This window comes from Acanthochromis polyacanthus, chromosome 3 (assembly GCF_021347895.1).
Source record: "Acanthochromis polyacanthus isolate Apoly-LR-REF ecotype Palm Island chromosome 3, KAUST_Apoly_ChrSc, whole genome shotgun sequence".
Classification (NCBI taxonomy): domain Eukaryota; kingdom Metazoa; phylum Chordata; class Actinopteri; family Pomacentridae; genus Acanthochromis; species Acanthochromis polyacanthus.
This window is the reverse complement of record NC_067115.1, coordinates 5,252,134-5,268,117: the sequence shown is the minus strand read 5'-3', so window position 1 is coordinate 5,268,117 and position 15,984 is coordinate 5,252,134. Positions and strand designations below refer to the sequence as shown.

At 40.6% G+C, this 15,984-nt stretch overlaps 1 protein-coding gene across 1 annotated transcript in view; it reads right to left on the bottom strand.

Moving 5' to 3' along the window:
* Positions 1–4,348: 4,348 nt before the first annotated feature.
* Positions 4,349–15,984, bottom strand: part of LOC110968325 (uncharacterized) — a 34,573-nt gene continuing 22,937 nt past the window's right edge. Inside the window, exons 45-61 of the mRNA XM_051945798.1 lie at positions 15,376–15,594; positions 15,071–15,241; positions 14,392–14,541; positions 14,240–14,304; positions 13,881–14,010; positions 12,264–12,349; positions 12,037–12,166; positions 11,170–11,360; positions 10,969–11,059; positions 10,758–10,887; positions 10,487–10,677; positions 9,938–10,099; positions 9,714–9,850; positions 7,578–7,717; positions 7,392–7,486; positions 6,588–6,879; positions 4,349–4,897 (exon numbers count right to left, since the gene is read on the bottom strand). Coding sequence (XP_051801758.1) covers positions 4,809–4,897; positions 6,588–6,879; positions 7,392–7,486; positions 7,578–7,717; positions 9,714–9,850; positions 9,938–10,099; positions 10,487–10,677; positions 10,758–10,887; positions 10,969–11,059; positions 11,170–11,360; positions 12,037–12,166; positions 12,264–12,349; positions 13,881–14,010; positions 14,240–14,304; positions 14,392–14,541; positions 15,071–15,241; positions 15,376–15,594 — 2,469 coding nt within the window. The 3' untranslated portion in view covers positions 4,349–4,808. The remainder of the gene's footprint in view (positions 4,898–6,587; positions 6,880–7,391; positions 7,487–7,577; positions 7,718–9,713; positions 9,851–9,937; positions 10,100–10,486; positions 10,678–10,757; positions 10,888–10,968; positions 11,060–11,169; positions 11,361–12,036; positions 12,167–12,263; positions 12,350–13,880; positions 14,011–14,239; positions 14,305–14,391; positions 14,542–15,070; positions 15,242–15,375; positions 15,595–15,984) is intronic.

Genomic DNA, 15,984 nt, shown 5'->3' with positions numbered 1-15,984 from the left:
GTAGCCTTGTGGATAAACCGTGCCTGCACTGTAGATAGATTCTGTTCTGCTGGAGAACTGTCCTTTCTGCAGTGACACAAACTGTAAGTACTCTGCCTCATTTAAAGGACTTCAGATTGTTCTGTTAGACTGATTATGCTAGCATTAGGAGGATTTCAGTGTATATTTTTGCTACTAAATACTGAATCTGAATACGCTATGTTGTATATCTGCATGTCAAAAGAAAATTTAATAAAAGAGATAAAAACAGAAATGTGCTCAAATGTTTTTCCAAAAAGCTTGAATGAAGAATTTTGCAAAATGCAGCCTCAGATATTATATACTGTAGATATTCTGTTTTTCGTTTAAATGACGTTAGCTCATTTGTTATATGTATTCAATTATTATTCTGTGAAGATGCATCATACACATTTATAAATCGTATTTATAAATATGCATTTGTCAGTATTTACGATGTCGCCTGTGAATACTGACTATTGCAATTCCTTATTATCGGGTTGTCCAAATAGCTCTCTCAAACATCTACAGTTGATCCAAAACGCTGCTGCGAGAGTACTGACAGGAGTTAGCAAAAGAGATCATATTTCCCCTATACTTGCTTCTCTTCACTGGCTTCCTGTTAAATCCAGAATAGAATTTAAAATCCTTCTTCTGACATATAAAGCTCTTAATAACCAATCTCCATCATATCTTAAAGATCTGATAGTACCTTATTATCCTAGTAGAACTCTTCGCTCTCAAACTGCAGGCTTACTTGTTGTTCCTAGAATTTCTAAAAGTAGAATGGGAGGCAGAGCCTTCAGTTATCAGGCGCCTCTCCTGTGGAACCTGCTCCCAGTTTGGGTTCGGGAGGCAGATACCCTCTCTATTTTTAAGACCAGGCTTAAAGCGTTCCTTTTTGACAAATCTTATAGTTGGGGCTGACTGGGTGACCCACAGAGGTTCGGCTTGTGTCTTCATTGTACAGCTGACCCCCTCTTGGTCGTCCCTTCGTTCTGCCTCTAGTCATGCTGCTATAGGCCTAGGCTGCTGGGGGACTTTTCTTGACGCACTGAGCCCTTCTCTATCTACCTTTACATTTAATATGTATACCGTTATTGCAGTACATTCACTCTGTTTCCCCCTGTGCTATTTCTCCGAGTGTCCCTGGTCCCAGAGCTGGATGCTTCAGATCTGCGGTCGATGTTCCACCAGCTGGTCCAGTCTCCACCATGTCCACTGTGGGATGCTGCTACTGACCTTCCACCAGCCCTCTGCTTCCAATTCCCTTTTTCCACGAGTCAACTCTGCATCGCCTTCAATATACTGTTATGCTAACTTACATACTGTTTGAATTTTACTGCTAGCTATATATGGAGTATGTTTAATGTCAGAGCCGTACATCATAAGAGTAAACTATGAGTCAGTTTTCAATGTTAGCTTATACTTTGTCTGTGTCACATATCCTGTCATGCATGTATTCAAATGTGTGTTGTGTTTTCCTTGCTTTCTCACCCCTCCTTCTTCTCCCATCCCTCCCCCTTGCCCTCTTCTGTCCTTCTCAACCCGCCCGGCCAGCAGGCAGATGGGTCCCCCCTATTTAGAGCCGGGTTCTGCTCGAGGTTTCTTCCCTGTTAAAAGGGTGTTTTTCCTTGCCACTGTCGCCTTTGGGCTTGCTCTGGGGGTCAGGCATATGGGTTCTGTAAAGCGTCTTGAGACGATTTGACTGTAATTGACGCTATATAAATAAAATTGAATTGAATTGAATTGAATTGTAATCTTTGTTATCGATTGTTCACAGGAATCATGGAAACTGCACCAGTGCCTGTTGGTGAGTCTTCCTGTCCATTTGTAAAACTTTCAGACCAAAGGATTGTATGAGAAACACAGTTTTAATTTCCTGTGACTTTACTGAAAGATCATTTTTATTCACCACTCTTTTCATTTTTGTGTTGTCCATGCTTTCCTTTCTGCAGCGATGGTTGGTGCTTTAGCAGACGGTCCCGTTCAGACGGTCTGTCCTAAGTGCCATCAGTCAGTCCTGTCCAAGGTGGACTACTCCTCTGGTCTGCTCACATACCTCTGATGTGGAGGACTCTTCCTCTGTGGGTAAGAAGGACTCCAGCCTCATTAGCTTTATTATATTATTCACTTATATTAAACATGTACACTTTAAAACTGCATACACTCAGAAAAATAAAGCACTAACTGGAGCCAAAAATAATTAGTCGTAGTGACGCCATAGTAGAATCATTTTCCAACCTTTCAGTAAGAGGTTCTTTAAAGAACACTTCAAAAACATTTTAAACACCTTTAAAGGTGCTCCAAAGAACTCAGCAATAACAGCTAAAACTGTTTTCAAATTAGTTCTTTCTTGGTTCAGTAAAGAACCTCTAAAAAGTTTCTTGAATATTTTTTCAAAATAAATGGTTCATGAGCATTTTAAATCCAACTGTTACAAACAGGTTTAAAGACTAGTACGTGAAAGTGTTTGGGTTTTTTATTAACATCCTTTACCTCATTTAGTTACAAACAAATAAGGTATAAATATGGCAGATTCACAGAAACAAAGACACAAAATCAGTCACTTTGAGAGGGAAAATAGACGCCTAAAACCTTCTCTTCACTTGTGGTGCCAAACTACAAATTACAAAACACTGAATGCATCTGACAGTTAAAGAAATAATCATTTTAGAAACTTTTATATATGAACTGTAAGTTTGGGAAATTTGCAGCATCTCTGGACTTTACTTTGTAAACCCGTTATTATTTTTGGGTTCTTGGTCAGACAGAACCACACATTACAAGGTTCCCGTTTGGGGTTTGGGGCACTGTAATGAGCATTTCTCAGTTTTCTGCTCATTTATAGACCAATGGATTAATCAAAGAACCAGAGATCCCTCTGAAAAACCATTTTAGAACCACAATTTTATTGAGAGCAAAAAGAGACTAAATTATTTTGTGAGTCTTATCATGAAGCAAAAAAAGTGAAGGTTTGGACTGGACATCAATGCTGTTGGAGTGGATTATTGTGCTTCCAGTGGTGGTAGGACTATATTTCTGGAAATCTATGATGTGGGGTAAAGATGCTTTAACAGACTCAAGACTGAATATGTGAAGGTTTTTTTTAAAACCGCTAATAGTTGGAAAAAATACAAATATGTTGATGATTCATCCTCTGGGGAACATAAATTTCTCACCACAAATTTTGGAAATTTTTGTTGTAATCCCTATAATAAGATGACCAAAGAGTAGAAGTAACCATCAGACCAACAGGTGTACATCATTATCCCTTAAGTTTGCCAATATCATGGCAAAAAACAACTCATTTTGACAAAAATTTTGTGAAATATTTGTGAGTACAACATCCTGACGTTAGCTGCTGTCCTCTCCAGTTTTGTTTTAGGTTGCTGCCTCGTCCCGTTCTGTGTGAACCGCCTGAAAGATGCCACGCACATCTGTCCCTCCTGCAAGACTGTACTTGGCGTCTATAAACGCTTATAATTGACACTGGAGCTGCAACGATTAACTGATTAATAAATTAGTTCTGAACAGAATTTTGATAATCGATTAAACGTTGTAGCTATTTATAGAATCAAAACAGTCGAGCTTTTGCCGATATCAAGCCTCTGTAAAGGTTAGCATTTGATACTTTTCTGTGTTGTATATGATAATAAACACAACATTTTCTATTTTCTGCAATTTTAAGCTTGATATCTATACAAAAATGGACATAATCTGTGGGTCTGAAAAGTGAAGGTGGCTTAAAACTGAATTGTTTCTAGTGACCAGCAGGGGGCGACTCCTCTGGTTGCAAAAATAAATTCAATTGCATAGAAGTCTATGGGAAAATCATTGTACTTCGCCCTTGATTTGTTACCTCAGTAAACATTTTCCTGATGAATGTATGGTCTCAATCACTGGTTTCATGTCTCACTTTGTAAACGGTGCGCTTTATGACACATTGACAAGTTGCTATCGTATCACAGTGTCCTAAAGTTTTTATTCAAATCGCTGCTTACTCATCACGTCTGGCTAAGTCCATCTTTTCTAAACAGTTTATGATTAACTGACAAAGTTCGTTTCAGCCACAGCTAACATAACACATTTCCACACCAGACAGCTGTGGATGAAGACAGAGTGGAACTGTTGAATTCAGAAAATGTAATTATACTGAATGTCACCCAGTTAAATGTCAGCCCATGCCTCTTAGTCTGTCGCTATTTGCTGCCTTAATAACATGTTCCTTGTTGTTTTGGAGCTAAACTTGTTCTTAGTTTTACTGTACTTGTGAAACAATGTGTCCCCTTTCATTTAAATTTGACTTAACCTGAAACCAAAAGAAAAAAGAGCCTTGATAACCGTGCAGTGATATACAATGTGCATTTATTGTTGATCTCATAGCGCATTTTCGGGGTAAATCTGCATAAAGAAAGTGCTTTCTCAAAATGGATACAGCAGCACAAATACAGCAGAAACTGTCACCTTCATTTTCCCTCATTTTTTAACTTTACAGATTTGAACCTGAAACTGTTGAATCATGTTAACAACCAAAGCGGAAAAAGCAAAAGAAAATCAAATAAATGACCTTAAAAGTAATTGTGGCAAAACCTATTCCTGAAGGATTAAGAAATCGAGAGTTCATTATTTACATCTATTGTGTTATTATTGTACATGATTGATAATGAACAATAAAATATTGCATGTCTTAAATGCTCTTCTCTTTTACATTATTTACTTCTATTAGTGATAAATAAAAACAATATAATTTTATTTTCTGTTCCACTTAAGCATTTTGGATGGTAATCAGCCACGTGAGTCCAGTTTCTTCACATTATAGCGTGTTGAGAAGTGATGAGGAGTGCGAGGAGAACAAGGAGGGAGAAACCAGCGTCTGCACGGATGCGGTTACCATTACCTGAAAGAGAAACACATTTTACAAATCAGTCACACAGCATTTAATGTTTTTGATTGAGAATCCTCTTTCGTTAGTTTCTAATATATTGATCTAATTGTGACCGCAGACGTGTCCTGTGAGGTCACAGTGACTTCTTTGACCATCAAAACCAGTTCTTTCTTGAGTACATGTGAACATTTTTTACCAAATTTGAAGAAATACCCTCAAGTGGACAAACAGACAACCCAGAAACTAGGGCTGGTCGCGAATATCCCGAATATCCGAATATTTGTTTGCGACGGCGGTATCTGGATTTTCAATCTTAATTTTCCATTCATTATCCGCTACTGGCTGGTGACGTTTTTGTTGACCAATTTTCTGCCTACGTTTTAAAATTCAAACCAAATCTGATCAAAACCTGGTGTTTGCCAGGAAGCAACCATTCAACATTATTGTTGCTTCGTTTGTCAGGCTTCTTGTCAGTGACTGATATATTAGACAGACTCCGTGTGTTGTTAATTTTAGCTAGCTAAATCAACAACAGTTGTTATGGACTTGGAACGTTCACAGCCTGGCTCTCAGATCAGCTCAATCTGCTGCACCTGTGAGATTGAGCTCAGCTGTTACCAGCTGGGCGGGGATATAAGGAGGGATCTCCCAACAGCTCGGTTGGTTGGGGGTAGGTGACCTGGAAGGTTTGACACCATCAGTCGGCCTTCTTCTGGAAACCTGATTGTCTTTGTGTCGTGTCAGTGCACAGAACCCAGCACCTCCTTGCTTTTGTTTTGGGGAATGTTTTTCTTTTAAAGGGTTTTATATTTGTTTGGTCTACCACCTTTGGTAGATTTAGTGAAGGATAGTGGTATTCAAACACACACTATCCTCTTTTAGACCACAGAACCCCATTTTCTGTTTGTTTGTGCAGTTTTTTGTTAGTTTCACCCGTGAACAACCTTAGTTTATTTAATTTGTCTGAGACTGGGAGGGGTGAAACGGAACAAAATCTACAGAATATTGATATTATATCTGAATTTTTTGCTCCTGAAAAGTTGGTATCGCCACTGGTCTTAATTCTTTTGGATGTAATAATTGAGTTGTAAAAATCTGATGTCAGGGTGGCGCTAGTGGGAATTATTTAGTTTTCAAGGCTAGTCAGCCAGAAATGCTCACATTTGCTGCTTAAACACATTTGTAATTTGCTCTTTATTCTGTACTGTTTCTGGTTTTGGATGATGGAAATAAAATGACACCATCAAGACAGGTTCTTAAATGGGGTATTTCTATTTTACTAAAGCACCTTAAACATTGTTTTAACTAGTGGAGAAATCCAAAGCTTGACATGCCTGATGTTGCTAAGCTAATCAAGGAAAGACTGCCTGTCTTTTCTAAAGTGCAAAACTATCATTTTATCAACTTCCCATCTTTACAGAGATGCTTTTTTTTTTTTGCTTCAGCCTCATTTAACCATCTAAATAGTAATGAATTATGCTTTATCACTAAAGACAAATTTCATACTCATCCCTCCTCTCTGATGGACTTCCGTAATGACATGAAAAGCAAAATCAGGTATCAGGCATTATGCACTGCAAACTGCCCTCAAACTTTTTGTGATTGTTTTTACCAATTTTATGTCAGTTTTGTTTGTCTGTCAAATCTGAGCTGTTGTTTCTTTAATAAAGTTTTTACACCCTTCCACTATTTCAGTACGTACCTGTGGTGGTAGAGGAAGACGCAACAGTGGCTGCTGTAGGAGCAGCGGGGTTGATGGCGGTGACAGAAGAGTTGGAGGCAGTGGTAGCGTTGGAGGCGGAGGTAGTGGTAGCGTTGGAGGCGGGGGCAGTTGTCGGGTCAGCTCTGCCTCCTTTCAGCCCAATACCCAGTGTGTCAAGCTCCGTCTGGGGCGTCCTGATGATCCAGTTCTGTACCAGCGTTTGGTTTTCATAGGCCTTCAGATCTGCCAAGTTGTTGCCAAGAAGGCCTTGAACTTCACTAACGGTCAGATTCTAGGAAGAGCACAGCAGATATATTTTTATAAGCCTATGCAAATAAACATGCACATGGTTTTTAATCCAACCAAACCAAAAACAGATTAGCAACACCAATGCTAGATGCTGTATAAGACTCAGTTATAGACTGTATAGAAGATGAACATCAGCACCATAACGAAGTAACAACTGAAGTGACAAATAGGTTCATTTCCCCAGTTTTCTATGGTTTTTCTATACAATCAGACTTTATTTTGCAACACAGGAGTTGTTGTCTGCTGACCAAAGTGCTACATCCATCTTGTGTATATATATATATAGGAACTACATGGCAGCAGACCCTGCCTCACCTGTTCGATGACCAGGCCTTATCATCTAGCAATAACTAAGTACTTCAGTGATTTTTGTGCTTTGTTGTGCGATCTGAAACTTTACAAACAAATGGTAGAGCTTCCAAAGAATTCAGCCTTCCAAAGAATTTGCTAAAACTACAAAAGAGAAAAGAGTTGTAAGGACAGCAGAACACTGACCAGAACAATATCCTCATCCAAACTGGTGAAGGTAGCCAAGTCCATGCTGACATTTGCAGCCACCAAACTCTTGACAAAGTCTGACGGTGCACCCCCTGCAAGACAGGAAAGAAATGAACAGTGAGCTCAAATGAAGCTTTTCTTCATGCAGTGTGGGTGTATGCACGTGTGTCTCTGTTTTCCTACCCATGTAAGGTTGTATGAGCTGGTAAGAGGAAACGGAGATAGCTGTGCGAGTATCTCCACTGAATGCTTGTCTGGCAATGGGGAAGAGGTCTTGCTTTTTCTGTTTGGTGCAGTTGGACACGATCAGGGCATCGGCGTCTCTGCAGAAGAGACAAACACACAGAGTACATGAGGAAAACAGTCTGTTTTACAGTTGATGTAGATTCTTGATGAAGCATGGATACTACTTCAGCTAAATGAGGTGAATTTGTCGTCTCACCTACATCGTCAGTGTTCACACTCCTCTATCTTTACTCTGCCCATTTTTGCAAGTTTCATCTTTATTTGTTCAAGAAAGTTACTACATCTATTCTTTAATCACAACAGTGTCCTTTGACTGTTCAAATGTCAAAATCCAGAGAAGAATTGACGATAAATTGAACGGAGTTGTTTTCAGATAGTTTAGTGATTCAAAAGAAGCTACTATTTTTCCTTAGTTTCTCCTGTCAAGCTACGTACAACGGGGCTGAAAAAGGCTCTTGTCTGTCTAATAGTATTAGTTTAATCTACATTTTTGCATTAGAGTCGGTTTTCTTTGAAAGACAGAGTTGAACAGCAAATGCAGAAAATACATTTTAGTAAACTTGGAAATACAGTAAGTTGTGAATGAAGCCGATGTCATTTCTAATAGGGACGGTGCATTAATAAATTATTCAACACACTGGAGGCAAGGTAGCCTAGCCACGCTAGACAACCCACGGCAACGAATTTAATTCTCTGCCAGGGTGGGTCTAGTTACCCTCGGTAAGCCTCGAGGTTGGATGCTCCTAAAACTGGCTGACGAATCACCATGAAGTGTAGAGTCAGAAGGCGGGCGTAACTAAGTGATGACAGAGGTGCGACGATTCTGACAGAAACAACCGGAAACAACTAGCCTAGCCACGCTAGACAACCCACGGCAACGAATTTAATTCTCTGTCAGGGTCGACAACAAAAACGACAACAGTCGCTGAGCTCCATTAGCACCGACTCTGAATAATCTTTCTGTTAACATGTCTGTAATATACTTGAGCTTCATCCATTGACTGTATAAATAAGGCTTCACCGAACTACCGCATCCTCTGATTTCCGGCGCTCTAGGAACTCCGTCAGCCTATTCGTTGCACTGATTGGTTGTATACCTATCCGATTGCTGCAGAGTGATTTGAAAGACAACCTTTTAGCCCGCCTCCCTCCCTGTCGAGAGTTCCTAGAGAGTTCCTAGCCGCGCAGACCTGGGTCTAGCGCGGCTAGGCTAGAGGCAAGGGGTTATATAACATTAAAAAAAAATGTCCTTTTAAAATCAAAACATTTAGTTAATCATTACATTTATTAATATATCTATCGTCTTGTTTATGTATTTAATTTTTTATCTCATAGTCCTACTTATGTATGTCATAGGAATTTACTTTTATTTATGCAAGTATTTATTTGTTGTAGGGCTAGAGTTACATTTTGTTTTTCACTAGGAGCATCTGCTCATTTGGCCTATGCCTGTCAAAGAAGATCTCTAATGACTTCAAATCACAAATTGCAGATTTGTATAAAGTTGAGAAAAATAGTCCTCACAGAGTTTAGGTATTCATCAGTTTACAGCTACATCAACTGTCTATGGATGCAGGTGACTTAGTAAGATCAAAATGAAGTCCAGGGTGATAGTTCAGGGCTGGAGCTGCAAGACATTAGACAAAGAACATCTGTCTTTTCGGTCATCAGGGATATGTCTCAGCTGAAGCAGGAAGAATGGTCTGAAACTTTCCTGAATCTCCTGTGCAGCTGAATCTCTGAGATCCTATTTTTCCAATAGCACTGAGAATGTTTAATGTATATGAATATAACTGTTTCTATGTTATTAGCTCAAGTACACGGTTTGTACTTATGACTCTGATTAGGAAAAATCACATTTTATGACCAGTTACGGCAGAAAACCAGGTAATTCCAATGGTGTCTTTCTTGCCGCAGTTAATTCATGAATGAGCATAAATTTAGTTTAAGGGGTTTTGTTTTTCATTGAAGATCCCTGACTGAACCTTAAACCTTATGTGCTTCCATCTTCCAGATGTTTTCAGATGTCAGAAATAGAATCCTCCAAACATAAACACAGTTCTGACTTCTTACCCGAGGCTTTGCTGAGAAATGTTCTTCACAACATCTGAGTCCAGAGAACACAAGTTTGGTCCTCCAATGGCGTTCAGCTCTGCACTGCCGAGTGTGTTCCCTTCTGTACTCAGATACTTAGTGATGATTTCTTTAGCCTGGATGAGGATGAGGAGAAACATGCAGTAATAAGAAAACAGCAGCATAGACACACCTGCACAATGAATTTCAGTCCATTTGCTCACCAGGTTTGGATCCCACGCTCCATCTGATGAGTCCATCAAGGCAGCCAATGTGTCAATCTGAGTGATTTCCCACTTGTTGATATATTCAGTGGTGGCTAGACGGGACGCTGGGCCTAAGAGCTGAACTTGACTTTCAGGGATGGTAGAGTTGGCAGCATAAGCCTATATCCATGTGAGAATCAGTCAGATAAAAAATGAGAAAGCATTTACCTTGGATTGCAATGATAAAGACAATATAGTAAGTACAGGATCTGAAAACAAGATGTCAGCTGATTTCTAACCTTCTGACAATCCCTATTCTACGTGACATTTAAAGATGCTATCCCTAAACAGCAATCTGATTCAATAAAACGTGATTGAATAATGATCATAATTATAAACAACATTCAGCTCAACCTCATTCTAAAAACAGCCGACTTTACAGTGATTCGTGCTTCACATTTGCACCACATTTCTTAGCACCACGTTCACCATGCTTCATCCTCAGCTGCTCAGTTAAAAAAAAGCTCAAACAAACCAGTCGCATCCTCGCAGGCTTCTGCCACCTACCTCTTGCAACTTGCTGAGAACAACCTCGAGGTATTCCTCCTGATCCACCTTGTCAGTGATGGCTTTCAGGTTGTCTTGGACAGTTTTGGCTGTGAGGCAGCAGTTGAACTGGTTTATATCGTCATAGTCGAAGGGGAACGTTTCATCGCTGATAGTCACCTGGGTGATCTCTCCAACAGTGCATTCACTGCCTGGAATACAGAAAGGAAACAGCTAAGAAGTGAATTCTTGAACAACAAACATTCAGAGCAGCGACCAGAGAGAGACTGACCTATAGATCGCTTTGACTTCATTCTATTGGACAGTCTTATTTCTCTCTTCATTTTCCTCCTCTTCCGTCTTTCCACTTTGTCTTTCCTCAAAACTTTCAGGAAGTACTTCAAGAACATGCGCTTTGTTTTCTGCTCACAGGAAACAGAGAAACACATGAAAAACCAAACCTACTTAACCTTTCCTGTTTAATGTGTTCACGTGGGACTCACTTTGTTGAAGTTTTGATAGAAGGTGGACTTCAAATAGAGCGGAAACATCCCGAGGTCCTTCAGGGTTTGCTCATTCCACGTTGAAGGAGCGCTGAAAAAAAAACACAAGAACACCAAATCTATAAGTAAGAAATGAATTTGCTGAATAGGTTTTTTGTGAGGTATTCAAAGTGAGGATTGTGTTGATGCAGATTGACGCACCCGTATCGTGTATTTCCGCTACTCAGCAGGGTTTCAACAGCTGCTGCTTGGGCGTCACTAATTTCAGGGCAGTTCTTGAGTTTCTCCAGGATGGACGGATCAGAGTTCTGGATGTAGGATCCACTCAGAGTGCAACACATGTTCCCCAAAACTGATACATTGTCCTCAGTCAAGCTTGTGTTTTTTATACCCTTAGGAAATAAAACATTGTGGATTAGAGCATTAAAATAAGAACTGAAAAACATATCCTGAACTGGATGAGATTTACATTTACTGTTGTGCTCTCACACCATGCTGACATTTATTTTAAATAGTTCACATGGTGGTTTCATGATCAGGATCCAATTAAAACTAAGAAAAAATGCTCAATAAGATTTGGATCTAGGGAGTGTGGAACCCGGGTGAACATCTTAGCTCTGTCGTGTTCCCCTGAGCAGTTTTTGTGATGTGTTGGGGTATATTGCCCCGCTGAGGGTGACAAGTGGGATTAAGGAGTGTTGCTTGACCTACAATATTTTGGTGGGTGGTACATGTCAAACATCCACATGAATAACAGGTCTCGAGGTTTCCCAGCAGAACGCTTCATTATAACAAGATGATCGATGTTATTCCCGTCACCTCTCAGTGGTCAGAATGTTGTGGCTGATCGGTGTAGTTTCACACATAGCTTAACCCATAAGAACCCACGGTGACACCAGTGTAACAAGCACTCTGAGTGCCCCAGTCTCTTCCTTGTAAAGCTTTATGTCTGACCTTAACTCATTCAGTCCTTTAAGAAAAATGGGTATGGGTTCTTATGTGTTAAAAACCAAGCTTCAGCATTGCTCATTTTAGATGTTCAATACTGTTTGTTGTTTGGGGACTCACCAGGCAGGTCCTGGAATTATCAAACAGATCAGTTCGCTTGTAGCTGAGGGCCAAGGAGAAGACACTGAAGTCTGCATCTGCCAGCTGTTCAAAATAGGGCCTGCAGTCGGCCTGTGGCACCAACGAGTAACTGCAGAAAGAAATGGAAACGATACCACAGTCATGTCATTGTAAGAACACCTGTGTTTGGTCTTAATTCCACACAAACAACCATGACAGGTTCTTACTCGTAGTACAGCAGCATGTCATGAGGGTAGAGGGTGAAGTTGGTGGCGTCTGGGTCCACTCTAATGTAGTTGTACATGCAGGTCAGCTGTTGGTGAGAAAAGGAACAACTACTATCAATACTGTATACTCTCTTTGCTGTTAAAGAAAGACATAAGTGGAAAATTTTGAACTTAAGACCTGGAATTAAAGTCTACTGTAAGCCATTTACAGTATGATTTAGACATCCTGCTCCAAGTGCATTTCAGTGAAAGTACAATCTGATTCATATGTTTATAGTCTATATAAGCTGAGGTAGGCAGTACTTTTAGGCAAAATTTCTATAAAAACCTTTCATCATATTGTAATTGAAGCGATCTGAGAAGAAGCTACGTACACTTCTGCATCTCCTTCTAGTTCTGCTTTCAGGCTTGAGAAAATGTAGGCCATGTCTAAGATTTTGGCCAATCACAGGGCTTCTCACCCAGATCAGGTGAGATAATATATAGACCGTGGACGTTCACTCAGGAGAGTGCAGTTAAAATCCTCTAGGAAGATAAATGACAAAATGAACTTTTCGCAGTGTGAAGCGAGTGCATATGCTTTTGTCTTTCTGGTGGGATGAGTTTAGGGCAGAGTGGGAACAGCTGCAGGAGGAGGGCTGTATTTTCAGATTCTGACATTTAATTTTGGAGATTTCTGCCTGTTTCAGCTTTTGGCATGTTTTAAACCAGCAGTAAAACTCTTCTGCCAAAAATAAAGGTGCCAGAGACTCATGACACCCACTACTCAGGCTGATGCTTGGCCATGCACACACACTAATGAGCCAATCCAAACACAACAACCCAAGAGAATATAGCAGCAGAACAGCCATAATAATATTTAATAATGATCTAATATAGTCTAGTAACAGAATACATCAAGCATTCTGTGTTTTATAACAATTATTGCTATATTACTATTTCTTGTTTCATCCATCCATTATCTATCCACTGCTCAGTCTTCATTAGGATCATGGTGGGGCTTATGATAGGGTGAAGTCAGGGGACACCTGGACAGGTAGCCAGTCAGCACACACAGAGACAAACAAGCAGTATCACATTCACACCTGTGGACAATTTAGAATAATCAATACCCTCAGCATGTTTTTGGGCTGTGGGAAGAAGCCAGAGAAAACTCCCACATGCACAGAGAAAACATGCACACTCCACACAGAAAGATCCCAGGCCCAGGCCGGACCGGGGATGTTCTAGCAGTGAGGCGACAGTGCTAACCACTACGTCACTGTGCAGCCCTTTTTCGTATTTTTTAAAATTCATTTGATGTCTGGAAATTATCTCATGACTGCCCCTCAGTGCCCCCACTTTGAGAACCACCATTATAAAAAGCAATTCTTTTCAGCCATTAGTTCCCCGACCCTTCTATGTGTTAAAGTGTAATTGGGTAAGACAACGAGACCCAAGATGTTCGACACGCACCTTGCAGGCCGGCTTTGGCGTGTGAGTGTTAATGCTTTACCTTAACCTTTTCTAGTTTAGGGAACTCCAAAGGGAAAGTGAGTCTGCACATTATGACTGTATAAACACATTTATATCTGAACAACGTGAGTAATCCAAACACAATCACTCCTGCACTCTCACCTGAGTCTCCACCAGTTTGACCTTGTTCCTGCCTCTCCTCCGACAGGCTCTGACCAACCTCTTGATCTGCACCCTTTGAATCGTCCTCACACCGGTGCACGTGAACCCTTGCAGCACAGAGGACGACAAACTGCACACACACACACACACACACACACACACATACACACATACACACACACACACACACACACACACACACACACACACACACACACACACACACACACACACACACACACACACACACACACACACACACACGCTGTAAGCTCTGTTCATTGTGAAACCCATTTGCAGAACATTCCTTGGCAGGTCTCTGGTTTCACAAACTTACTGAAAACTTTTTTAAAACTCACTTGTTCGGAGTTCCCAGCTGTGCTGTCGCAGTTTCCGCGGCGATTACACTAAAGAACAACTCAGCCTAGCAAAAAAAAAAAAACACATGGTGTGTAATCGCATACAACAGGTGTGTAAATACAACAAGTGCTTCATCACTGCATCCGCTTACCTGCTGCCGTTTCCATTTCTTCTTGTTGATTGTGGTGATAACGCTCCTGTTATTTGAGAAGCCGAGAAGCTGAGATCGAGGGATCTCAGTGGCCAGCTCATCTGGAACGTTCTGTATGATCTGCTCGCTGTTGGTGTTCACCGATATGATCTGAGAGAACGAGGAACGGTGAAAGTTAGCTCTCTTTGGACAGCTTCTGTCTTCACATAAATGTTTGGCTTTGAATTCTTCTGACTGCTGCTTGAGGTGTTAATTAATAGACACTAAAAGGGAAATAGGTTAGAAAATATCTAAATGTAAAGGCATTATTTGTCATTATTCGCTTTCTTGCAAAGAGTTAAATGAGACCCTTGACACAACTCCTACACCTCATCAGCTTCTGCAGAATATCAGTTGTGATTTCTGTCAGCCTTTCCCAGATCGTTTCGTCACCCATTGTGGCAGGAGGCTCTCTTGACCAGCCAGCTGTGCTTCCCTTTGTGCTAAAAAGTGTTGCCTTTTTATCCAGTTGGCCTGCTTGCCACTTGCGAGTCAACGGCACTCTAGCTTTGCTCTGCTCTCAGCCACCAGCCTTCCTGAGGTTTCTCATATTTTCCCAGGTTAGACTTTCCAGGCTATATAATATGATATAAATACAACCAACTGCATTCATACTGTAACACAAATGCAGCTTCCATACCTGAGTAACAAAGGTCTCCTGGACGAGCGGCGGGGCCAACATGAGATGTGCCAGAATTGAAGTGTTTTTGGATGCGGTGAGCAGCTCGGAGGTGCTGATGCTCTTGAACACTCTGGTGGGTACACCCACAACGAGAGAGCCCAGCATGAAGAGTGATGACGAGCTGTTGATCTGCCGGAATGGAAAAGGTTGAAGGCGACACATAGATAAAAGAGCATGACCACAACAATGACTTTATTGCCATTAGTTTGCTCTCAAACAAAACCTCAGTATCCAATATTAAATGTGTGGCAGACAGCAGCTACCTGCATCATCCCTGAAGACATCAGAGCCTGGATGATGGCCCTGGCCTGACCTTCATTCCACCCCATCACAAGGCGGAGAGTTCCAAGGGCTTTGAACAGGTCCTGAGGGTTTATTACCATGATCTGTCCTGTGGACATGCCGATGCTTTCACTGCCCAGGGTAGCAATGGACGTGGCATCAATTTTGTCACCAAAGTTACCAGCCAAAGCAGCAGCGACCTACAGGAACAGAACATTTTTGTAAACAGTCCTTATGTTCAGGGAGGCAAAGGTGTGTTTCCGGAGAAGTAACATATGCAGGTACAATGTAGTATTTTGTGCCATTACCATATATAATGGCACAAAATACTTAAGTTAGACTAGCCCTGTAAGACCCACTGTTGCAAAAATACAATATCAGTTTTATTTTTTTTAAAATATTGGTATATATATATTTATATTATGTTTGCTATTTTTTTCAATATTTGGGTTTTAGAGATTTTACATATATAAATAATATATGTATACTACATATATAATATTTATTATTTATTATTTATGCTCTTTTTTTCTATGTTTGGGTTTTACAGGGCTAGGGCATTCTCACAAAGCTAACGTGACCTACCCAGC